At 50.4% G+C, this 25,056-nt stretch overlaps 2 protein-coding genes across 2 annotated transcripts in view; both read left to right on the top strand.

The window, feature by feature from the left end:
- The window catches only part of Coro2a (coronin 2A), a 57,359-nt gene extending 54,320 nt beyond the window's left edge, over positions 1-3,039 (top strand). The window contains exon 12 of the mRNA XM_057791009.1: positions 283-3,039. Coding sequence (XP_057646992.1) covers positions 283-414 — 132 coding nt within the window. The 3' untranslated portion in view covers positions 415-3,039. The remainder of the gene's footprint in view (positions 1-282) is intronic.
- Positions 3,040-3,813: 774 nt separating this feature from the next.
- Trim14 (tripartite motif containing 14) lies at positions 3,814-23,821 on the top strand. The gene is made up of 6 exons (XM_057790753.1): positions 3,814-4,047; positions 6,355-6,450; positions 14,429-14,662; positions 16,128-16,290; positions 19,021-19,113; positions 21,767-23,821. Exons 1-6 carry the CDS (start codon positions 3,847-3,849, stop codon positions 22,300-22,302), a joined length of 1,323 nt encoding a protein of 440 aa, XP_057646736.1. The 5' UTR covers positions 3,814-3,846; the 3' UTR covers positions 22,303-23,821.
- The last annotated feature ends 1,235 nt before the right edge of the window (positions 23,822-25,056 follow it).

Consider the following 25,056-nt stretch of genomic DNA (forward strand, 5'->3'; position numbering starts at 1 on the left):
CTACACAGCCCGATGGTGGTGAAAACCCAAGTTTTCATACTCAGGCCCAAATACCCTTTGCTCTACCCCTGAGGGACCCTGGAAGGAGAAATGGGACACATTCACACACACACACAGTCTGTTTGAACTTCATGGGTAAAGTGAGCAAGGCTTTTGTGTCCGAGCCAAGCAATGACTGTCCCTTGATAATTTAACCACTCTCAAGTTGAAAGTCAGTTCAACTGACTTTGGTGTTGTTGCCCACCCTGGCCACCCAGATGACCTTGCCCTCTGCTTCCCCAGCTGCTGCACATGTTCTACCGGCAACAGGAGGAGATCCGGAGGCTCCGGGAGCTGTTGATGCAGAGGGAGGTCCAGACCAAGCAGCTGGAACTGGAGATCAAGAACCTGAGGATGGGCTTAGGACAGTTCTGAACAGAGGTCCCCGCCATCCTTGCCCTCAGGGACACCAAGAGGCTCTGTGGGGAGGTCCAGAACCGAACCATAGGTCCCCAAGAACAACCACTATTTCTATATTTTATACCAGAAAACTCTCGGTCGCTGAAAGAGATCCCAGTGGGACATGGTGCCACTTTCCTGTTGCCTTCTCACCGCTGTGGTTTCTGCCCCGGCTGGTTTCGATTGCACCCTGCCTTCTGCTGAATTCTGGTTTTAAGGGTCGGGGAGGACCTATGACCTCCCAGAGGTAGAAAGCTCAGGAAGGACTGGGTAGGTCAACCTCCCTGTGGTCGTAGAGTAGGGAGCGGTTTTGGTCGGTGGACTCATTCTAACAGATAGCCTCCATCTTCATCAGCCCACTTTGGAATATATGCTTTGACTGCTAAATTATCTCTTAGAAGCTTGAAAACCACTGATCTGACTTACTTAACTCTGAAGCCCAAAGAGAGACACGTAAGATCTGTTTCCTGGCAGGGCTGGACTGAGGTCCTGTCCTGGGTCTGTCTGACAGTGTTGTTCTGAGTCCCCATAGTAGGGTCCATTGGTTTCTGACCTCAGCTATGTCTGGACTTCCCTGGTGACCTTTACCAAGTACTGCTCTCTCTGGTCTCAGTTTCTCCGTCTGAACAAGGGGAAAGTTCCAGTGAGCTATCACCCCCTCTGTGACTTGCCACCACATACTTGATTTTGATCGTGCCTGTGGGTTGGTGACCTGTGCTTAATGAAGAAACTCAGGCTGGTGCGGAGTCTCAGTCTGAAAGGAATGAGTGAAGATTGGGCCCAATTCTAAACTACAGACAGGTAGCCAAACCCATCCTTCCAACCAGAACCAGTCAGGTGAGAGTAGATAGTCCTATAGCTGGGGACACCAGCCATATCTGTTGACTCCAGAGCCTGCAGCCTCCAGGAGGGCAGACACAGGCTTCCACCCAGGTTATCAAAAGGCCTCTGCGAGGTTGGGGATGTGGAGGGAGGGCAGCACTGGAAGTGGCCAAGCCCTGTGGCCACCCACCAGGAAGGGCTCTGGTTGGCCTGTACCAGGTGAGAAAGTGGGGCCAGACAGCATCTGGTCTGCAGGCCTGGGCCCTCCCCCCTTGTGTGTCCTGGGCCCTGTTCTGAGGCTCTTTCTCTCTTGGTGGTCAGTACAGCAGCGCAGCTGTTGCCTGAGAAGAATCTGAGACAGAGCTTACTCCCAAAGTTTACCAGACACCCACTCCCCTCTGGACAGGCAGGCAGTGTTTTTCCCATACACGGGTCATGCTGGAGCTCAAGTGGGAATTGCAGGAGCCCCACAGGCTAACAGACTTTGACCATGCTAACGATTAGCATCCCTCTGGATGGACATAGTGATGACCAGACCCACCCCCACTGCAGCTGACTCCTCAGTGGGAAGTGTGGCCCTCTGGACAAGCTGCCACAAGACAAGGTGACTTCAATACAGTGAGGACGCAGAGGCTTTGGGCGGGTCTCCTGCACCTGAGCTGGCAATCAAAGTAGGACAATCTCAAGACTCCCTCCCATGATGCCTTGCCCCTCACAGTCCCGTGTTTCTTGGTTTATTCTCCATCCATCAATCACTAGACCAGGACTCTATCCACCACCACGACGACGACAAGCCGGCTGTGCTTGCCGTATTTGTGCTCCCGAGAAAAAGGCTAAGTCCCAGGCATTTGACAGGAGCTGGCGCTCCTGGATCAGGGCTCTCTGTCCTTTCATTTGTGACTAGTTTGTCAAGCTCCCATCCCCCATGTTCAGAAGGCGGGACAGCCTCAGAGTGAAGACACCAGTCCAAAGCCACTGCCTCCTGTATGTGGCTGAGGGTGGGGTCTCCAGAGCTCCCCATCGTGGTATCTCTGTACAACACCATCCATCCCACCCCAAGAGAAACTCACCCCACTGTAAGGGACCCAGACTCAGACCTCACATTCAAGAACAGGTCACAGGTGGCTATGAACAAATTTATTTGTTGTTTTTTTTTTTTACACCTAGAATAAATTATTTAAATTATTTCATAGCAAGGGAGAGGGATAGGTAATTTTTATCAGATATTTTTTTAAAGTCATCTTTTTTTTTAAGATTATGTTTTTGTGTTCTTGAGTTGATGGAGCAACCGTGCCCACAAAGGCAGTGCCCACCCAGGGGCAAAGCAGCCCTTGCCTCACTGTCTCACGCCTTGGGAGCTCCCTTTCTGTTGACTCAGGAACTTTGTGTGGTGTGGATGAGGAGAGCGCTTGGAGGTGAGCCTTCGGCTGGTACCCACCTTAGCTCTAGAATAAATCTGTTTCCTGGAACAAAACTTGAGGGTCTGCCCTAGAGGGAAACAGGAAGTGAGAAAGGAGCTGTGCTTGTCATTGAAGCCGTGCCTGAAGCCGTTTGAATGATTGTTTTAATGTTTCTTAAATTCCTTGTACCTTTGTAAAAACAAAATAATAAAGAAATAAAAGTAAAAAAATCGATGCAGAAATTGTGCAATGGAAGAATATAACAATCAACACTGGGTGATAATTGCCCCCCTGTAATCCCAGCGTTTGGAAGGCTGAGGCAGAAGGATTGAATTTCAGTCCAGCCTGGACAGAGTGTGAGTCCCTGCCTCAACCAAAATAATAATAATAAAACACCAAGCTCGATATTGTAATGCATGGAGATTTTCTTTTGTTAATTCCTTCTACGAGTACCAATTTAGCAACAGATACCCTGCTCACAAACTGGCCAGTAAGGTCCTGATACCCTAGTGTTTTCAGTCGTGGTTAAGAGAACGTAGGGAACGGAATGAGATATAGTGAGTGATGGCTGATCTGGAAAATTGAGGCTTCCTGGAGGAGGAGGGAGCTAAACCAAAACCCCACGTGGATGGGTGGCCATGAACAGCAGCTGTACTCCAATCCCCCAGGCTACAAACAAAGGGTGGGCCACCACCCACCAGGGGAGGAGGGATCCCAACATCTTCAGAGTTTTAGCCTGGGGCTAATTGCGGTTTCCTGGAAATCTGTTCCAAACTCCCAAGGCTGACCCCAGGAAAGAAGCCCTGCAGGAAAAGGGACAAGTGGGAGTGTGGGAAATGCAGGACCCTCCGGGCAGGCCACACCTACCAGGCATCTCCACTCCGGAAGTTTGCCGAAACCCCCAAGACCACCGCAACCAAGGGGGAAGCCCTCCTGCCAGTTAATCCATTCGAGCGAGCTCCTGCGTTCCCTGTCTGTGGCAGCCTCCTCCCGCACAGGGCGGAAGAGTGAGAAGGTGCTGTGCTGTGGATCCAGCACTAGGCGGGACCAAGGCTCATCACCGTCCCCCGCCCCCTCCGCCCCAGCCCGCCACTGGGTGCTGGGTCGCCAACCCCGCCCCGCGCAAGGTTTCGTTTCTCGCAGCCATCCCACCGGCTACACTGCGGGACAGGGGTTGCCACAGCGAATGGCGAGTGAGACAGCCTGCGTGCTGGAGCCCGTCCAGGCCAACGGGGCTTGCCGCTGGCGCTGCCCTGAGCACAGCGAACGCCCGGCTGAGCTCTTCTGTCGCCGCTGCAGCCGTTGCGTGTGCGCGCTGTGCCCGGTGCTGGGTGCCCACCGCGGCCACCCGGTGGGCCTGGCCCAGGAGGAGGCTGCGAGCGTGCAGGTGGGGAGACGTGGGGCGTGGGGCGTTCACGCAGGTCTGGGCGGGCGGAGATTGAACATAGGAGTAACAACAGAAATAACGGACGAAGGAGCACCAGGCCGGGCAGGTCTCACTCCCACATCACGTTAGGACTTGGAAACTGCGGTCCCCTAGGTAGTAGACGGAAGATTTGAAGGCAGAACCCCGTGCGAAGGTAGACCAAGCCACCAGTGAAGTTTTAGAATACTTGTTGAGGGTACTGGGAGGCTCAGGCTGATCCTCAGATGTCCTTTACCGCTTCTGCTAGGGCAGGTGCCCGACGCTGCCACCGGCTTAAAGAAAACCTGAGGTTTAGTGAACACAGACAAGGGTTCTGGGACGCTCGCCTAACGCTCGCTCGGCATCAGGGAGATTGAGGCAGGGAGACTAGAATTTAAGGCCAACCCGTGCTACATAGCAAGACTATGTCAAAAGGCCGGACTGGAGCTGTGGGTGTAGAAAAAGAAAACTCCACGATTGCGCATCATGAAGCCTAGAAAAGTCTCTGGACACTGGAGTTCATAATAGGCCATTTTCAACTGGAGCCTGTAGGCCTGTATTGCTTTGCAAACTCAATAAGACCATCTTCCTGCCTTGAATCCGGCTCCTCCCCCTATGCAAACACACCACTGCTCCCCTCTAGCCTATCACAGCCTTCTCTGCAAATAACCACTGAGCAGGACCCCACCAGGCATGCCTGGCTCTTCAGAACCGGAAGGCTGGCCAGGCCCAACCTTCTGTCTTCACAAAGCTGATTTTATTATTTCTATCCCTAAGACGTCTTTTGACCTCTGCCCGGCCACACGTCATTTATGACCTCCTTTGACTTCACCACCTGTTACAAGTATAATCTGAAATCAGGCCAATGGGAGCATAGGCTGGCTCGTGGAGTCCTGGGTTCATAAGAAATGTCCCCGCTTCCAGAACCTTCCTTTTGGTGCCTGTGAATGACTGTAATAGAGATCCCCAGATGCTGCTACCTGGACATCCAAGGCTATTTTCCAGAGATGTGGCCCAAGTGTCTCCCTCCTTTGTCTGTCTCGGGGTTCCTCTTATCAGTGCATACACATACGCCCCAGCTCTACGAGCTTACAGAGCCATTCACTCATCAAACACCTGTTCAGTGAGGTGGGTCATAGGTCAGATCCTCCTCTTACCTGGATGCCTTGCTTGGCTTGTCAGGGGGAGAATGGTAACAGTGCCTTGTGGTAAATACCCTAGTAGGGAGCCCAAGGTGGTGGTCAGTGAGAGCTTGGATAAAAGAGATGGAACTTGAGGCAGGAAGCCAAGGCAGGGAAGCGCCACTGGGCATGGCCTTGAAGGGTATTGGAGGTTTTCTGGGGTCCCAAGACAGATTCTTATTGTTGGAGGTGGAGGGTTCAAGCCAGAAGGCTGGGGTATTCTTGGGCCACCTTGGGCTGTAGGTGACTTAGGTGTCACAGGAGATATGCATAGAGAAGCTAAGACCAAGGCTGACCCCCTCTCTGCCCCCAGTTCCCTCTTCCAGTAAAGCCATTCACCACGGCCGGCCACTACAGCTTGTTGGGTGTTGATGGCCAGGCACGAGAATCTCATTCAGTCTCCACAGCAACCCTGTTTGCAGTGAAGGAAATGGGTATGAGGCACAGGGCTGCAGAGGCAGGGCCACGACCTAGCCTTAGCCTTACTCTAGAGCCCACACTCCTGCCCACTTCCTCGGGCTTCCAGCTCTCCTCTGGAAATTGGCATGCCCTGGTAATCCTGGTTGATCCTATGAGGTAGGCCTAGGTGTCAAGTGGAAGACGAGCTGTAAGGAAGGCTAAGGTGGAGAAGGGCCATTGTCGGAGGAAGAAGACCCAAAACAGGCATTTAGTAGAATTGTAACTTCTAAAAGCAGACACATGGAAGGTAGAGGAGAGACACCCAGGCTGGAGGCATCCTGGAGAGGGCCAGAATTTGCTCACCACCCTCCTAGCCACATGACTTTGGGCAAGCTACCCACTCTCAGAGCCTCGGGTACCTCTGCTGAAAAGGAATTCAGGGATGGGCCCGCGAGATGACTCAGCAGGCAAAGGTATCTGCTGCCAAGCCTGACGACCTGGGTTCAAGCCCTGAGACCCATGAGGTGGAAAGAGAGAGGGGACTCTGCAGATTGTCCCCTGACCTCCCCATGTACCCTATGGCCCCAGTGTGCCCTACTCCCACCCTGTAGATAAAGAAAAATGTGATTAAGGAAAACCAGTAAAAGGGAGAGCAAGGACAAGGGCTTGAAAGTGACAGCTTCCCTCTCTCTCCTGACCCCCATCGCAGAAACTCTTCCAGGACTGTTTAGAGTGTTTGGCGACCAAGAAGCGGCAACACGCTGACAACATAGCCCACTTGGAAGACGCTGGGGAAAAGCTCAAGGCAAGTGCACCCATCTTCCCTTCTCCGTGCAGAGCTTTCCCCTTGTGGAAACCCAGAAAAACAAGGACTAGCCTCAAAACAGGTGTCAGAGCTGTTGCTGAGGATTGGGGGTCCTCTTGGAAAGAATGCAAAGTTAAAAATTTCAGTAAAAGATCACGAAGGAAACACGCGTGCAGTTGAGTGGCCCTGAAGGTCGGTTTTACCAGCCTTGTGGAGGGAGGCTCAGCCTCTGCCCCTCCTTCTCCCCCAGGCAGCAGACCAGCGCCTTCACTTTGCCAATGCCAGGACTCCATCTTTCCTCAGCAAGACCAGAGGAACTGGCCCTCCATCCTCCCACACCCCAAACTGCCTTAAGGAATGCAGAATATCTCCCGGGGCAGGCAAACCATTCTTAAGGGTTTTGGCCATGAGAAGCAGAGTCTAAATATAATCCATAGATATACACTCTTCAGCTTTACCCCCTATACAATGTTAGTTATTTACTTGATTACTTCTTGGTTTTTTGTTTGTTTGTTTGTGTGTTTTGGGTTTTTTTTTTTTTTTTTTTTTTTTTTTTTTTTTTTTTTTTGAGACAAGGTTTCTCTCTGTAGCCCTGGCTGTCCTGGAACTCACTCTGTAGACCAATCTGGCCTCATACTCAGATCCATCAGCCTCTGCCTCCCAAGTGTTGGGATTAAGGGTTTTTGCCACCACCACCTGGCACAATATTATTTCTTTCTTTTATGGTGGTACTATAGATTGAACCCAGGGCCACACATATGCTAGGCAAGTGTTTTTCCACCTAGTTATACATTTTAAGACTTCTCTTTATTTGATGGGCCGGTGTGTGTCTGAAAATGTGAATTTTTTTATTAAAATCGGAGTCTCTGCAAAATCTCTTTTAGAAAAGAATTTTATTGTTGGCATATGTGAATTATACATGACAAGGGGCTGCCTATGTTTTCAGACATGTATATAATGTATTTGATCATACTCACCTCATTTCCCTCCCTGTCCCCATCCCACTGATTTCCAGCTAGTGATCCTCTGTGTGTATGTGGGTACCAATGAGTTTAATTGGTATTACATAAAAGAAATGAGTGATGGTTATTTATAGGATCATGGGAAACATTTCTGTTTTGAGACAGGGTCTTATTAAGCTAATCAAACTAGCCTCGAACTCACTCTATCTCAGGCTGAACTTGAACTCGTGAGTCTCCTGCCTTAGCCTCCTGAGTGTTTGGGATTACAGACCTTAACCACAAGGATCAAAAAGAGTGGCCAGCAAGATGACTCAGCCCTTGCCGCCCAAGATTGATGACCTGAGTTCAAGCCTAGAATCCCACAGAAGAGAACAGACTGCTGAAAGTTGCCCTCTGACACCCACATACATATGTTGTCACCCGCAACATACACATGCACTAACAGTAAATAAAATAGAAGTCTCAAAAAAGCAAGGCGCTGGGCTCAAGGAGATAAACCAGTTCACAAGGACCCGGCAAGTGATCCCAGAAAGTGTTCCCCAGACAACAGCAGCGTGCAGGAGAGTCCAAGGGAGGAGAGAGGAGGGTGTCAGCAACTCTTACGTGTTTACTTTGGAACAATTCTAGATCTTGTGGAGAAGTGCCTTGTTCCGTCTCCTAGATGACTGGGGGTTCTTTCTATGACACATAACTGTCCTTCAGAGCCACACATGGAATCTGACAGTGTCTATGTCAGCTCGGCACATGGGGTCTACATGCAGAGCAGGTTCTTTTTATTATTTATGCATATTTGTGTGCGTCTGTGAACCATGTGTCTAAATGGTTAGGATCAATATAGCTGATAATGGATCTTGAAATAGTTGATGAACCCTCTTTGCCTTTCCAAAATTATTTAGGCTCTTTAGCTGGGTGCAGGGCTCACACCTGTAATCCCAGTACTCAGGAGAGTGAAACAGGTTTGGTGCAGGTCTTAGGATAGCCTGAGCTACATAGTGTGTTGCAGGACAGTCTGGCCATACAATGTGAGATGATTCTGTCTCAGGAAGAAAGAAAAAAGATCCAGGAGGTGCTGTCATTTATAATTCCACAACATAGGCAGCTGAGACCCAAGGGGCACAAGTCTAAGGCTAGTCTGAACAACGTATCTCCATGGTGTTAAGGCACCAAATCCATGAGCATGGGATGTCCCTTGGTTTATTTAGGTTCTTGGATCAGTGTCTAGTATTCAACATATTCAACATATAGTAGTTGAACTCTGTATGTTTCCAATTTGGTTTCATTTGTGTGTATGTGTCTTTGACTTTGTGTCTGCCACATGTATTTGGGTCGCCCACGAAGGCCAGAACAGGGCATTAGATCACTTGGAGCTAGAATTACAGGTGGTTGTGAGCTGCCCAAGATGGGTGCAAGAATCCAAATTCAGGACCTCTGCGAGAGCAGCACTCAACCACTGAGCCACATCCCCCACTCGCTTCCCAGTTCTCACGTTGAGACAGGGCCCAAGCGTGCTGGTGAACACGCAGGTGTCAACTGTGGCAGACAGGGCCACTGTGGATTTAGAGGCCTAACTGAGGAAAGTTTTCTTTGGTGTGGAAACGAACCCGTGGAGCTTTGTAAACAGATCAATAAAGTTCAGATACAGTCCAAAGTCTATGGAATAGAAGCCAGTGACCCAGCCAATCACCACTCCTTTCCAGGGGACAGTTAAAGTCCTGGTTAACAATCTCCAGCCGACACCCTCTAAGGCTGTGCGCTTCCCTGCCGTGGCTCTTCAGCGGTCAGGGCGTTCATGTGGCAGGGGTAGCCCCACCTCGATGCAGCCCTAGATGTCTCCTCGTGCCAGTCCTGAGCATTGGCAACGCAGCAACACCATTCTCTCTGAATCTCCCGCATCTTGGGCAACGAAGTTGTTTGGGGAGAGGGTTTTACCAGCATGTGTCTTGTAGGTTGCCCGTGTGTGTGTGTGTGTGTGTGTGTGTGTGTGTGTGCATGTATTCATGAGGTAAGTGTGCATCTGTGTGCCTGTGATCAGGGGGCCAGAGGTCAACTTCAAGTGTCGTCTTTTTTAAGATTTTATTTATTTATTTATTATGGATACATAATATGATACGCCATCCAATCTCATTATAGACGATTGTGAGCCACCATGTCATTGCTGGGAATGGACTCAGGACCTCAAGAGTCTTTCTGAGTCATTCTCTTTTTGTTTTGTTTGTTTGTTTGTCTTTTCAAGACAGGGTTTCTCTGGGTAGCCCTGGATGTCTTGGAACTCCCTCTGTAGACCAGGCTGACCTTGAACTCAGAGATCCACCTGCCTCTGCCTCCCAAATGCTGGGATTAAAGGCATGCACCACTGTGCCCAGCTTTGGTTCTTTCTAAATAGTCTAGGCTGGTCTTGAACTCACTATGTAGACCAGGCTTGAATTTATGATAATCTCATGCCTCAGCTTTCTGACTACTGGGATTCCAAGCATACACAGAAATGCCCGGTTGGTCTTGAGCCTCAATTCTCCTGTTTCATCCTCCGAAGTGCCGGAAGTACAGGCATGTGCCACCGCATCGTACTTTGATACTTTTTGCTTTGTCTTGCTTTTTGAGACAGGGTTTCTCTGTGTAGCCCTGGCTGTCCTGGAACTCACTCTGTAGACCAGGCTGGCCTCGAACTCAGAAACCCACCTTCCTCTGCTTCCCAAGTGCTGGGATTAAAGGTGTGCGCCACCTCTTCTCCGCATACTTCGATACTTTTATAAATGGATGGGAAAGTAGGAGGAGAGAGAGAGTTTGTGTGGATGAAGATTGCTTGTTGCCTGTTGAAGCAAACATAATAACAGACTTAGAATGTGCAGTCTGTTAGAACTGAAAGGCCCATAGGAGATGCATGTCTAAGCCAGACAAAATGGTGCTGCCTGCAGTCCATGCTACATGAGAAGTTGAGGCAGGAGGATTGCTTGAGCCATGGCATTCAAGCCAATGTAGGCAACAGTAATACGCATCTTAGAGAGAGAGAGAGAGAGAGAGAGAGAGAGAGAGAGAGAGAGAGAGAGATTACTCCAATAAACAAAAAACCAAAACACCCAAAAAGCAAAGCAAACAAGTCTGCCTCAGTATGGTTGGCCAAACGCTTGGGCTGGGGATATGGACCAGTCGGTCGAGTGCTTGCCTAGTATGCATAGACCACTAAGGTCAACTTCCAGCACCCCACAATCCTCCATAAAACCAGGCATAGCAGCGATGAATGCCTGTAATCCCAGAACTAGGGGAGTAAAGGCAGGCAATTCAAGGATTCAAGGTATCCTCAGCTACAAGTTCAAGGTGAGCCTGCTCTTTGTGAGAGTCTGTCCTAAAAGGGAAGGGGAGATATATATAGAAAGAGAGGCTAGGAAAGGAAGTACTTTATCATGGGTCACATAGCAGGGCGGACCTGGGCCACCCAGGAGCACAGAAACACTCTGTGGTTTCAGCTGGAGGAAAAGAGCATGCTCAGTGCAAGGTCGAAGGACCCATCAGAGGTGCTCAGACAGGAAGCCAGCCAGCCTGTCTGCCTGCAGTCAGTATGACAAGGATCTCCTGAGCTGAATCTAGAACTACAAGCAGGCTTCTCCTGGGACCTAGGGGAGGGAGGGACTCGATGGGAGCCACCCCTGGGTCATTGCCTTGCTGGGAGAAGCACCCTGCTGCTCCCTCACCCCCTGCCTTCCCTCTAGTTTCTCTTCCTGTTGACCCAAGGAAGTCTGAGAACCTCAGCCTACAGAGGAAGCTAAGGAAAGGCAGGACAGGGACCTGAGGCACAGTCTGAGGCTGGTATTGGACCTGGCTGCCTATAAAGGCTGAAATAACTGTCCTCAGCTCCCGGCTCTGTGCGTTCGTGGTCCTGAGCACTACAGGAACGGAACCAGAACGTGGGTCTGTGGACATGACACACAGGGTGACATGAGCCAACTTTTGCCAGATTGGAAATGAGGCCATGAGGATGTAGCCTTGCTGCTGACGTTGAACATACTACTGACCTCTACCACGCTGCTGGGCAGGCTCAGCCACTCCTCTGCCCGCTATACTGGCCATGTCCACTCTAACTAAAATAGCTTGGGAAGGATTGGAGGACTTATCTTACACCCTGACTGCACCACTCACAAGAGCCCCCAGTGGGGTTGTCCTAGGGTTGTCCTGTCATGCCCAGCATGCAGGAAACAGCTTCTTGCCTTCTCCTCACAGCCCCACCCGCCCCCGGAAGGAAGGTGGAGTCACAGAACAACCTGCATCCCTTGCACTGAGTCCCTTGGGCTCCCTGAACAAGGCTTCCTGGCCGGTCAAGTTCTTTCTTGTTGGTCTTTCTTAGGCATTTCTCATCCAGACTCCACCAGCCCCACCCAGCCCAGCTCCAAAGTTCAGTGTGGGCATCCAGTTTCCCTTCGACTCCATGGGACCCAGACTGGCAGCCAACTTCCTTCTCTCTGTGTCTCTCTCTGTGCCTCCCTCCCTCACTCACTCACTCTATCTCTTCCCCCTCCCCTTTCCCTTCCTCTTTCTTCCCTCTGCCATTTCCTTTCCCTCTCTTCTCTCTTTCCCCCTTTCCCTCTGTCTCTCTACTTTCTCATCTCCCTCTCCTCCCCTTCTCCCCCTTCATACCCCACCCCTGCATCTCCTGCCACCACTCAGCATCCTGTCCTTTCCTGTACCTTCTCTGCTGACCCTTCAGTAGCCCCTGCCCCCACAGAGACAGTACAGTGCAGTGCCACTACTTGAGATATTCTTTGCGACAAAATGGATCTTTGGGACTGCTTGAAACTCAGCTCAGCTGGAAGGAACAATGAATCCCGCCGATGTCTCTACAGAGGCCTGTCGGATTCTCTCCGTTGCCTCTAACACATATTCCTCATCCAAGTGCCAACCAGGCCCAAGCTGCCTCCTTTCTGAGATCACACTGAGTCAGTCGCATTCAGTGTGGTATGGCTGTGGACAGGAACACATTTTCTTCCCTCTCCTTGGTCATTCATTAAGGATACATCAGTCGCCAGGCGCACAGACCCTCTGCAGCCATGTTACAAATAAGGCCATGGGCGCTCAAGCTGGCTCCGGCACCTAGCTACTGCTTAAAGCCTTCTGTAGGAGACACATAGAAACTCACTTCCCATTTCTCGTCAAACCATAGCTGTCCTGTCAAGACAGCACATGGGGACATGTACAATGTCACTGGCTGTAATCCTCTCACTTGGGAGGCAGTGGCAAGAAGATCTGTGTTTGAGACCATCCTGGGCTACATAAGGGTGACCTTGTCTTAAAAAAAAAAAGAGGGTACATCTTAGTAGGTAAGGGCTGGCCTGGCCTCTGCAAGGCTCGAGATTCATCCCTAGTACTGGAAAAACAAACAAAAAACCCAGTGTCACAGGGAAGCCAGGTCCTTACGGGACCCACTCTGCTGTGTGGGCCGAAGACAGTTTGCATGAGGAAGGAACTGCTCTAGTTTTTAGACTTTATTTTTCCAAATGTTTACTGCAGTTTTTTCTGCTTTTCCGTTGTATAAGGAAACATAGGAAGGTATTTTCACTTTTTAATTTAAAACTTTATTCTACATGTATGATGTTATGCCTGCATGTATGGCTGTACACCACACCACATGCATGCCTGGTGCTCATGGAGGCTAGAAGAGGAGTTACAGGGCTTGTGAGCCATCTTGTAGGTGATGGGAATCGAACTCCGGTCCTCTGATCTCTATCCCTGATACCCTTTCATAGTGACAAATATACATAAAAAATGCTGATTCTTCATTCTGGGGCATGACCAATACTCATGTTGTGTGCAAACATGACCGTTATTTATTTCTAGAACTTATTCATATAGCAGCTTCTCAAATAGCAACTCTGGCTGGGTGTGGCAGCACAGCCTGTAATCTCTACATGTGAAAGGCTGAGGTGGTGCGGAGTGTCCACCAGAGAAGACTGCTCAGACATGGGTTTAAGTCAATAGAAAGTCTTTATTGACTAGCTGGTGACTACCCTGGGTTTTGGTGATCCCCATGTGGCCCCGAGCCTTTCTCAGGGTGAGCATGTATGTAAAAAAAAAAAAAAAAAAAAAAAATCTTCTGGGTTGACATACTTCAGTTAACAAGAGTAGTCAGCCAGAAACAGAACTACAGAAGCTAAAAAAAACAAGGTGAGTTCATTAGATACTTTCCCAGAACCATGGGCTCTGAAAGATCAGGTCTTTTCCCTCATTTTGTCAGGTGGTGCTGCCTACGTGCTGAGTTTGATGGCCTGGGTGAGGGTGATAATTCTATCATGGAGTCAGTTATGCTAAGATCTGGGGCTCTGTTACAAAGGCAGGAGGATAGCTGTGAGTTCAAGGCCAGCCTGGGGTATATAGCAAGCAATAGGTCAGCCAAGGGAAACATCCTATTACAAACAAACAAACAAAGAACCCCACCTAGCAAGAACAACAAAACCAGATCGAGGCTGAAAACAGCAGGAGACATGGCTCAGTGGCCGATGACCTGAGTTCTGTCTGTTCCGAGTACCAGGACCTCTGATGCCTTTGTCCCTCCCCTGTACTCCTGCTCATGAGTACATACCCACACACGAACATGCACATACTGTAATTTTTAAAAAATTAACTACAAAAGAAAAAGACCAGGCCATGGTGGCACACACCTTTAATCCCAGCACCTGAGAGGCAGGGGCAGGTGGATCTTTATGAGTTTGAGACCAGCCTGGTTGACAGAATGAGTTCCAGGACAGCCAGGGTTACTCAGAGAAATCCTGTCTTGAAACTACTTGCTAGGGGCAGGAGAGAAGGCTCAGCAGTTAAGGGCATTGGCTATTCTTCCAGAGGACCTGAGTTCAATTCCCAGCAACCACCTGGTGGCTCACAACCATCTGTAATGAGATCTGGCGCCCTCTTCTGGCCTGCAGGCATACATGTTGACTGCCACCTTGCTGGACTCACTCTGTAGGTGTTTTCTGTTCCAGACTTCCTGGTTGGCAAGTGTATTGTCTACAGTCGACTTTTCTTTTTCCTTTAAGGTTTACGCAGACTCAAGTAAAGCCTGGCTGACACAGAAATTCACCGAACTCAGGTTACTCCTTGATGAAGAGGAAGTACTGGCCAGACAATTCATCGAGAAGAACACAGAGCTCACCCTCCAGGTGTACAGGGAGCAGGCCGAGTCTTGCAGGAAGCAAATTGAGGTCATGGATGATTTCTCCACTAGGGTGTGGGTCATGAGCCTGGAGCCCAACCCCGTTCAGCTGCTGCAGGTAAAGCCGGACTTCCTCATCTTACTGCTGCCACGGGCTACCCACATGCACCTGGGTCACCGTGGCAACGACCATGATCTTTACACACTGGGGAAGTGCACAGAGATTTCCCTGGCTAGCGTGTAGACTTCGCTGCCAGCACGCATGTGGTCAGGAAGTATACTGTTATAATAATTAATATCTATCTTTTTTTTTTTTTTTAAATTATGAAGGCATATTTTTATGGTTTATTTAACTTTATTTTATGTGCATTGGTGTGAAGGTGTCAGATCCCCTGGAACTGGATTTTCAGACAGTTGTGAGCTGCCATGTGGGTGCTGGGAATTGAACCCGGGTCCTTGAGAAGAGCAGTCAGTGCTCTTAACCGCTGAGCCATCTCTCCAGCCCCAATTAATATCTATCTTGAACTATAGTCTTAACAGTACCGTTGCCCAGGGCCCCCAGGCTGCAAGCACTTTGTGAACTGTCTTCATCAGTTTTATTGTGTGAAGAGACACTATGACCATGGTCACTGGCCTCCAACTCACAGGAGATCCACCTGCCTCTGACCTCCGGGTGCTGGGATTAAAGGTGTGTGCCACCACTGCCTGGCTGACCATGGCAACTCTTAGAAAAGAAAGCATTTAATTGGGGCTGGCTGACCGTTTCAGAGGTTTAGTCCCTATTGTCATGACAGCATGCAGGCAGATGTGGTGCTGGAGATACCCGGACCCAAAGGCAGCAGGAAGAGACTATAAGACACACTGGGCCTGGCTTGAGCATCTGAAACCTCAAAGCTCAACCCCAGTGACATAGTTCCTCCAACAAGGCCACACCTACTCCAATAAGGCCACACCCCCAAATCCCTCTCAAGCAGTGCCACTCCTTGATGACCAAATATGTGAGCCTATGGGGCCATTCTTATTCAGCCCAACACACGAATCTTAGCTTAGGTGTTTACTGGAGCTCTGCAGCAAGGCTTCTGGTAGGTGAGATGTGGGGGTAAGGGTCGCAGGACTCAGCAGGGCTCACACTCTGCTAGAATCAGAACCTGGACCTGGCCAGGAATGGTGAAGTGTACCTGTAATCCCAGTGTTTTGGAGGTAGAGGTAGGAGGATCAGGAGTTCAAGGTCAGCCTATGCTCCATAAAATTCTGTCCCAGGAAAACAAGATAAAACAGAATGGAACTCAGGTCAGCCCTGAGGCAGACCCTCATGGTGACCTGAACTCTAGAGCAATGTCCTGGTCATTCCTCCTTGCTTGGGCCCTCCTAGGGAAGGGGAAGAAGGGGAGGAAGGGTGAAGGGGAACCAACCAACAACTCTAGGTGCCTTATATCTCAGGTGGCTGAGCAGCCTCTCCAGGGCACTGCTTTGTGGTACAGCTCATCCTGACCACGGTGGCCAGGCACAATGGGGTATACAGCGGAGGCTAGATTCAGCTTGCAGCCCCTGGAGCCATCCTGACCCTATGCCCATCTACACAGGCATATGTAGCCACTAAGTCAGAGATGGGACAGCAGATGAGCCCCCCGGAGCTGAGCCACCCTGTGCCCCTGTCCTTCGAGCCCATCAAGAACTTCTTTAAGGAGTTTATGGAAGCCATCCGGGACACTTTACAGACACCAATGGACACTCGCCTGAAGGAAAGTGAGTTGCCCAATGACGGACTTGGAGCCCTTACTCCCTGCAGGGTCGAGCAGCACAGACCAGACACACTCAGCCTCTGGAAGGAAGGGTTGGTTTGGCTTGCACCTGCAGCCTGCCCTGTGAGGGACTCGGGGTGGCAGGAGCTGGAGGCTGCGCGTCACGCTGCATTTGCAGCCGGGTGCTGGAGCTTGGGTCACTGTCACCTTTCTGTCCATTCTGGGACCCCAGCCGATGGAGCAGTATTTCCGACAGTTAGAATGGGTCTCCCCCATCTAGAGACTCTCCCGAAGATCTCCCCAGAGACTTGTTTCGTGATGACTTCCGTCCCAACAATGTGACAGTCAGAGGTAGCCAACAACTTAAGCCATGCCTTTCCTGCACAATGCCCTAGCTGGGCAGTTAGGGAGGTCCTGGCTTAGTGCCCACCCCACCCCCACCCCCACTACTTGGAATGGAACCTAAGGCCTGGAGCATGCTAAGCAAGCACTCTGCCACTGAGGCACATCCTTAGCTCTCTTTATTTTGAAAGAGTCCTCCTAAGTTGCTCAGGCTGGCCTTGGCCTTTCAATCCTCCTGACTCAGTCCCCGGGTAGACTATAGGTGTGTGCCACCATGCCCCACTCCACCTCGGCCTGTCCTGCTTGCCACTCTCCAGCCACCACTTCTGGGGTCTGCTCACGCCAATACCTTGCTAGCTCTCACCCCTCCTCTTCTGCCCAGGGCCAGTCATACCCCTGCAGGTGGCTAACACAGCTGTACACACCCAGAGGCCTTTCTGCCGACTCCAGTTCACTCCCCTCCCTGTCACCTCACCTCTGCCCCACTCCTTCTAGGACCTGCCCCATCATGTGCCTGGGGCCTCATGAGACGGCTGCAGGAGCCCCTCCTCAACCTCAGTACCCATTTGGGGTCCAGCCCTGAAGTGCCCACAAAGCCTGTGGAGAACTCGGAAGTCCCTGGCACTGATCCCCTCAGCTGTGGTGGCAATACGCTCTCCACACTGGCTGTGTGCCTGTCGTGTGTTGCTGTTTCCGTGGCTCCCACATTTCTCTGAGGGGAAAACAGACAGCATGTGTTTGGGGCCGCGGGAACTGTTGTGAGGCAAAATAAAGTCAGAGGAGACAGAGATGAGGAACCTTTTGTAGCAGGCTCTGAGGAGGCCTCTTTAGGAAGGTCATGAGGCAAACTGGAGTGGCATTCTGTAGGCCCTGGAGTTCTAAGGACAGGAGCACAGGGGTGACACACAGCTCTGAAGTCATTCTGCCTCCTTGTGCAGAGGTTTTCTTGTTTGCACATCTGTATGATGGAGCTCCTGTTGGGAGGCTGCCGTCCAGGGTTGGATACAATCCGCTCCGCCTGGGTTCTCTGTTCTCACTGATGCCCCGTTCTTGGGGAAATGTGCTCTTGACAGAAGGAAAAACAAACACCAAGGCCTATGGTGAAGTGAGAGCGAGCTGGTCACGCTGCAGGACAGTAAAAGGCTTAGCTGACAGGAATGGGCATAGCTTAGAGGGGAGTAATGAGAGCTGGGGTGGGGAGAACCAGGTGTATCTTCCTTTGGTTTCTTTTGCTGTGATAAACACTTGACCAGAAGCAACTTGGGGAGGGAAGGGTTTATTTCACAGTACAGTTAATAGGCTATTACTGAGGGAAACCAGGGCAGGAACTCAAGGCAGGAACTGATGCAAAGACCATGGAGAAACACTGCTTACTGCCTGACTCCCTATCTCTTGTTCAGCCTGCTTTCTTATGCCACCCAGGTCTGCCTGCCCGGGGTGGCATCACCCACAGTGGACTGGGTGATTCTGCATCAATCATTACAGAAAACTGTCCTACAGTGCCAGGCATGGTGACACAGACCTTCAATCCCAGCACTCGGGGTGTGTGTGTGTGTGTGTGTGTGTGTGTGTGTGTGTGTGTATGTGTGTGAGGGGCAGAGGCAGACAGATCGCTGTGAGTTCGAGGCCATCCTGCTCTACCTAACAAGTTCTGGGACAGCCAGGGATACACAGAAAAACCCTGTCTCAAAACAAAACAAACAAAAAAAGTGGGGGGGAAGAAGGAGGAAAAAGGAGACACACACACACACAAAAAAAAGCCTACAAACTGCTCTACCGGCCAATCTTGATGGAGGTGGGTCTTGTATCTTATCTGTTGCTTTCATTGGTTAACTAATAAAGAAAACTGCTTGGCCTGATAGGACAGAAAATTAGGTAGGCGGAGTAGACAGAACTGAATGCTGGGAGAAAGAAGCCGAGTCAGGCAGTTGCCATGATTCTCCCACTCCAGACAGACGCAGGTTAAGATCTTTCCTGGTAAGCCAACTCGTGGTGCTACACAGAATATTAGAAATGGGTTAGATCAATATGTAAGAGCTAGCCAATAAGAGGCTGGAACTAATGGGCCAGGCAGTGTTTAAAAGAATACAGTTTCCATGTAATTATTTTGGGTAAAGCTAACCATGTGGGCGGCTGGGCGCTGGGAACGCAGCCGCAGCTCCTACAACACAATCTGATGGCGGCGTTTTCTCAGCTGAGGCTCCTCTTCCCAGATAACTCTATCTTAAGTCAACGTGACAAAAAATAACCAGGATAAGAAGGGGCTCAGGGCTTGGGCAAAAAGTATCTTTTTCTAAGTTTGCACATGATTCTTGGGAGGCTTTGGTGTGTTTGTCTGGGCTGCCTGCATGAGCTCCAGATGTTGGCATCTCACAACTACCATCCCTTACAGACATAAACTGCCAGCTCTCGGGATCCTCCAGCGCCAAGCCAGGCACCCTGTTGAAAATCAGCCCTTCTCCGGAGAGATCACTCTTCCTGAAATGTAAGACCGGGAGTGGGGGAGGGAAGTTGGGTGAGGAGCAAAAGTGGAAGAAGGACAGGAAATGAGCCTGCCCCCACCCCAACACACATTCTTACTGTTTAGCAAACTTGTTTTCAAAACATTTTTGCTGGGTGTGGTTCCACACTTTTTTGTTTTTTGTGTTTTCAAGACAGGGGTTCTCTGTGTAGCCCTGGCTATCCTGTCCTGGAAATTACTTTGTAGATCAGGCTGTCCTTGAACTCAAGATCCACCTGCCTTTACCTCTCAAATATTGGGATTAGAGGTAAGAACCATCAAGGCCTGGTGTCCACACAATTTTTAATCCCAGTAATCAGAGGCTTAGGAAGGAAGATCTCAAGTTCTAGACTAGTCTCGGCTATATAGTAGGTCTAGGTCTCAAAATCTGGAACAAATGGCTAATTGAGGTACCCATTAAAATATCAAAGCGGGGGGGGGGAATGGGGGCTGTGGAGATGGCTCAGGGATTAGGAGCACTGGCTGCTCTTCCAGAGGACCTGGGTTCAATTCTTAGCACCCATATGGCAGATCACAACTGTCTGTAACTCCAGGAGATCTGACACCTTCACATCAATGCACATAAAATAAAGTAAAATAAATTTAAAAATAAATAAACTAAAATAAAATATCAAAGCGGACACTAGCTGCCAGGTTCTCCCAGCATGCCTCAATCCCTCCCTGTTACAGGGTATGGCTGGCATAAACTTCTTCAGCCCAAGTGCTGAGTTTCTGTCCCCCTCCCCCCCGTTTATAATTCCCCATACAATCCAGCCATTTTGGTTACCTCCCCTTTTGGCCTATGCTTTACTCTCTTGGCCAGTCACTTGGCCTAGGCCACCCTTCATGGTCAGGGACTCCTCTCCCCTTGCCCAGCTCAATTTCCTGAATTAGTAAAGGAGTGGATAAATATACCTTATTTTTTGTATGTCTTCAGGAGTGATTTCTCAAAACAGAATCACTGAGCATATATTTTCTTTTCTTTTCTTTTCTTTTTTTTTTTTTTTTTTTTTTTTTTTGAGACAGGGCTTCACTATGTAGCTTTGGAGGCTGTCCTGGAACTAGCTTTTGTAGACGAGACTGGCCTTGAACTCACAGAGATCCACCTGCTTCTGCCTCCCAAATGCTGGGATTAAAGACGTGCGCCACCGCCGCCCAGCCTTGAACACATATTTTTAAAAGAAATGTTTGGGGCTGGAGAGATGGCTCACTGGTTAAGAGCACTGGCTGCTCTTCCAGAGGTCCTGAGTTCAATTCCCAGCACCCATATGGTGACTCACAATCATCTGTAATGAGATCTGATGCCCTCTTCTGGCCTGCAGACATACAGACAGACAAAGCATTCTTACATTAAAAATTATAAATAAATAAATAAATAGAAAAAAAGAAATGTTTGGCTACCTGTGGTGGCTCATGCAGGAGAATCATGAGTTCGAGGCCAGCCTGAACTACATATTTTTTAAAAAGAAGAAAAAGAAACATTTGAAAAATAAAATGCATTCAAAAAAAGTACACAAAACAAAGGGGTACACCTGAACAATTCCTGTAAAAGTAAACATTACTTCACCTCCTTCAGATCAAAAGTTTGAAACTTCTAGAAGCCTTTCTCATGATCCCTCATTTACTATGCCAAAAGGATGGCTGTTGTTCCAATTTCTAACTCTTTAACCTAGAGAAACTCTAACTAGAGATGGCTCAGTGTTAGAGAGCATTCACAGCTCTCCTTAGGGACACCAGGTTCTGTTCCCAGCTCCCGGAGGCTCCAGTGCATGGCATCTGGCTCCCTCTTCTGGCAGATACATGTACTGCACACGTCACACTGTGATGGACTTGGGTCCCTAAGTTAAACACACGCACAAACTAGGATCACCACTGAAACATGTTTGATATGGTTCAAGAATATGCCGGCAGGTTTTAAAAGGCAGATTGCCTAAGAGTATGCGTGGTATGATACCAATATTAGGACCAAGCATAACCCTCAAAATTAAAGAATAAAAGGATGATGCAACTGAGTCCTAATAGTTATGGGATTTTCTATCTCTTTTTTTGTTTCTGAGACAGGGTCTCTTTGTGTAGCCCTGGCTGTCCAGGAACACGCTATGGAGACCTCCCTATGTTGACCTCAAACTCACAGAACTGCCACCTCCTGCCTCCCGAGTGTTGGGATTAAGGGCTTCCTCGGCAGTAAAATTTTTGTTTGTTTTGTTTTTTCAAGACAGGGTTTCTCTGTGTAGCCTTGGTTCTCCTGGAACGCACGTTGTTGTTGTTGTTGTTGTTGTTGTTGCTGCTGCTGTTGTTGAGACAGGGTTTCTCTTGAACTCACAGAGATCCGCCCGCCTCTGCCTCCAGAGTGCTGGGATTTAAGACATGCTCCTCCTGGCTTCCTTTTTTTTTTTTTTTTTAAAGCAGTAAATTCCATGATCGAAACTCGGGCCGTAATAGAGCGTGTGATAAGTCTATCTTTCTCTCTTGTCCGGGCCAACAGGCTCTGGGGATCGGGACAGCAAAAGCGGCGAGGTGGGCGTGGGCCCCTGTGGCCCCGCCTACAGCCCCTCCCTCCGCCAGGCCGCGCTGGGTCGGAGGGCCCGAGGTGGGCGGGGCCGCCCCCTGACCTTCGTCTTTCCCGCCTCTTCCGCAGACGCCCGCACGCCCACTCTGGACCCGGACACGATGCACTCGCGTCTGCGGCTGTCGACAGACGGACTGACTGTCCGCTGCGCACTGCTAGGCCGCCTGGGGCCGCGCCCCGCGCCCCGGTTCGACGCCCTGCGTCAGGTGCTGGGCCGCGACGGCTTCGCAGCCGGCCGCCACTACTGGGAGGTGGACGTGCAGGAGGCGGGCGTGGGCTGGTGGGTGGGCGCGGCCTACCCGTCACTGCGGCGCCGCGGGTCCTCGGCCGCCTCCCGCCTGGGCTGCAACCGCGAGTCGTGGTGCGTGAAGCGCTACGACCTCGAGTACTGGGCTTTCCACGATTGCCAGCGAAGCCGCCTGCGACCCCGCCGCGACCCCCACCGGATCGGCGTCTTCCTGGACTACGAAGCCGGCGTGCTGGCCTTCTACGACGTGGGCGGTGGCATGAGCCACTTGCACACCTTCCATGCCACCTTCCAGGAACCACTCTACCCGGCCCTGCGCCTCTGGGAGGGGGCCATCAGCATCCCCCGGTTGCCCTAGGCGACCGTGCTTCCTTTTCTAGGCTGGTCTACAGGCTCTGCCCACGCAACCCAGGCGCTGCCTGTGTCTGGGACACCGTCGTGCAGCGCTTAGAACCTCCTGGCACACAGCAGGCACACAGTAATTTTCATTGAAAGATTCCCGGCGGAGGCACTGTATCTCCTTAAAGGACCCCATGGGAGTCACCTGCTCTCCACTTCAGTTTATCTCGGCCACCTTGAGCCAGAGAACCCGAGAGGGTTTCTAATCTCCCGCTCCTCTCGCATCTTCATCTTCTACACTTAAACCAGGGTGAACTCAAATATGTACAAGAAAAAATCAGGAAGGCCTTCTTAGCGTCCCGGCTTTTCTGGCCTGCTCTTTGACAGGACATAGCTAACATGGGAGATGTACACTTGATGCTACATCTTCATCTACAAAAGACAAGAGCTTTTCCCACACACACCACTGCAGGGGCCAAGCCAGGCATCTCTTAACAATCGTATCAGGCGTTTATCACGCAAGTTGTCCACCGTACACTTGATCCTTACGTCCCTTCAAAGTGGGACATGAGCCCATCGTCCACGCAGCAGAATTGGTACGCTTGAGTCAGGTGACTGACTGCCCAAGGTAACGGAACCGGTTGCAGTCAGGGTCTGTGCTCCCAGCAGGTGGTGTGGACACGGCAGCCTGGCTCCCTGTTGGCAGTGGCCACCCTAGCTTTCCCACCTGCTTTCCTTGGGCCGAATCTGCCTCTAGATTACGTCCGCTGGTCTCTGAGATGGGTTTCCTACCCTTCACAGTGTGGGGTGGGATTGTTATGAGTATAAAGTTTCCCATCAGCTGTGTGGCCTCGGGCAAGACGCGTTCTCCTCATGGCCCCCATCTGTGAAATGCGGGCCAGTGCCAGAAGACTCCAGGGAGCCAAAGCTAGTGAAATTGCCTTAATAACTACTTTGTATCGGGTTAGGATCTCCAACAGATTCTCCCCTGTACCCCGTCACAGTGTGGGACCATGGATACCCAGCAGCTGGGTGGCAGCCGCCGGGGCTGCCCTAATACACTCAGGGCAGTTTTCTTGGAATTCATGTTCTTGAAGGTAGAAGGCATCTGTCTTGATGCTCTTGGTTTTGTAGAATTTACCTCAAAGGTAAACCACAAATTGTTTTCCCATGGTGTGTGGGTTAGAACCAGAGTGGCCTTGCGCATCCCAGGTGTGTGCCCCACGGAGCTACACTCTGACCCCAGCGGGTGTTTGTTTTGTAAGAAAAGGGCTTAGTCCAGGCCACCCTGAGGGGAATGGAGGACAGACACCTGTCTCAAATGTCCAGCTTCAAGGGCCAGACCGTGGAACATAAGATTTCTGAGACTGGGCTCGGCAGGGACTGACTCTTCTGAGCGTTCTCAGACCTGGGGCCGGCTGCTGTGATTTCTGGACACTACCTCCCAGAGAGGCTTGTGTATCGTTTCCTTTGGGCACATGGTTTCAGTCCATGTTGGCTAGTGACAACCATATTTGTAAATGACAAGTTCTCTAATAATATGCATTGTATAATAAAATACGAATGCTCTCCCGTATAACTGTTCTTTATTGGGAGTCAAGTACCTATCATAGAGGCCTGGCTATCACCTCATGTACCTGCCATCCCTTCATAGTTTTCTATTCACCCAGTGATGGGGAGCTCACCATTCATGAGGATAACCAAGTTCTTTTTAACATTCAGTTTGAGGGGGCAGAGGGGCCTGGTACACATGTGGATGTCAGGGGATAACTGGTGGAAAAGGGTTTCCTTCCACCGTGTGGTTCTGAGGATTGAACTCAGGGTATCAGGATGATGACAACCATCAACCTCTGAGCCATCCCAATGGCCCCTAAACACAACTCTCGGCTGTCTCCAGCCACAGCAGTACTGCAAAACTTGTTTGTGGCCACCCTTTAGCACCACAGAAGCCTTGGGTGGTCTCTAGCCTTTAGGGAATGATGTAGGAAGGTCATATGTCAATCTGTTGATTTCATTGGTTAATAAAGAAACTGCCTTGGCCCATTTGATAGGCTACCCCTTGGGTGGGTGGAGTAGACAGAACAGAATGCTGGGAAGAAGGGAAGTGAGCTCAGTCGCCATTCCTCTCCTCTCCAGGACGGACGCAATGAAGCTCTCGCCCAAGATGGACGTAGGCTAGAATCCTTCCCGGTAAGCCACACAGATTATTAGAAATGGGTTAGTCAAGATGTGAGAGTTAGCCAGTAAGAGGCTAGAGCTAATGGACTAGGCAGTGTTTAAAGGAATACAGTTTCCGTGTTGTTATTTTGGGTGTAAAGCTATCCGTGCAGGAGCCGGGCGGGAATGCTGCCCGCAGCTCATTCTACAAGGGAATTCAGGGGCTCTTTTGCCTACATCTCTTCTGCCCCAAATTCTACTTTGTCAGTGACACTGACCTCTGGTAACTCCATACAAGTGTTGCTAGTGGATAGAAGCATTTGGTGTTGTGAGAGAAAGTTCACACAAGACAGCACCGAGTTTATGACAGGGAGTGACTGAGGAGGGCCCAGGCCAGAGTCCATCATGTTCTGATCAGAAGTTTTCTAGGTGGGATGAGGAGGGGGGAGGCTGGTGAGATGATTCAGCAGGTCAAGGTGCTTGCCTTCCACCCTGGCATCCGAATTCAACCCTGGGGAGGGCACACGTGGTGGAAAGAGAGACCAGCTCCTAAAACTTGTCCTCTGACTGCTACACAGAGTGCACACCCAGCCATACACACACACACACACACACA

The sequence above is a fragment of the Chionomys nivalis genome, chromosome 16 (genome assembly GCF_950005125.1).
Source record: "Chionomys nivalis chromosome 16, mChiNiv1.1, whole genome shotgun sequence".
NCBI lineage: Eukaryota > Metazoa > Chordata > Mammalia > Rodentia > Cricetidae > Chionomys > Chionomys nivalis.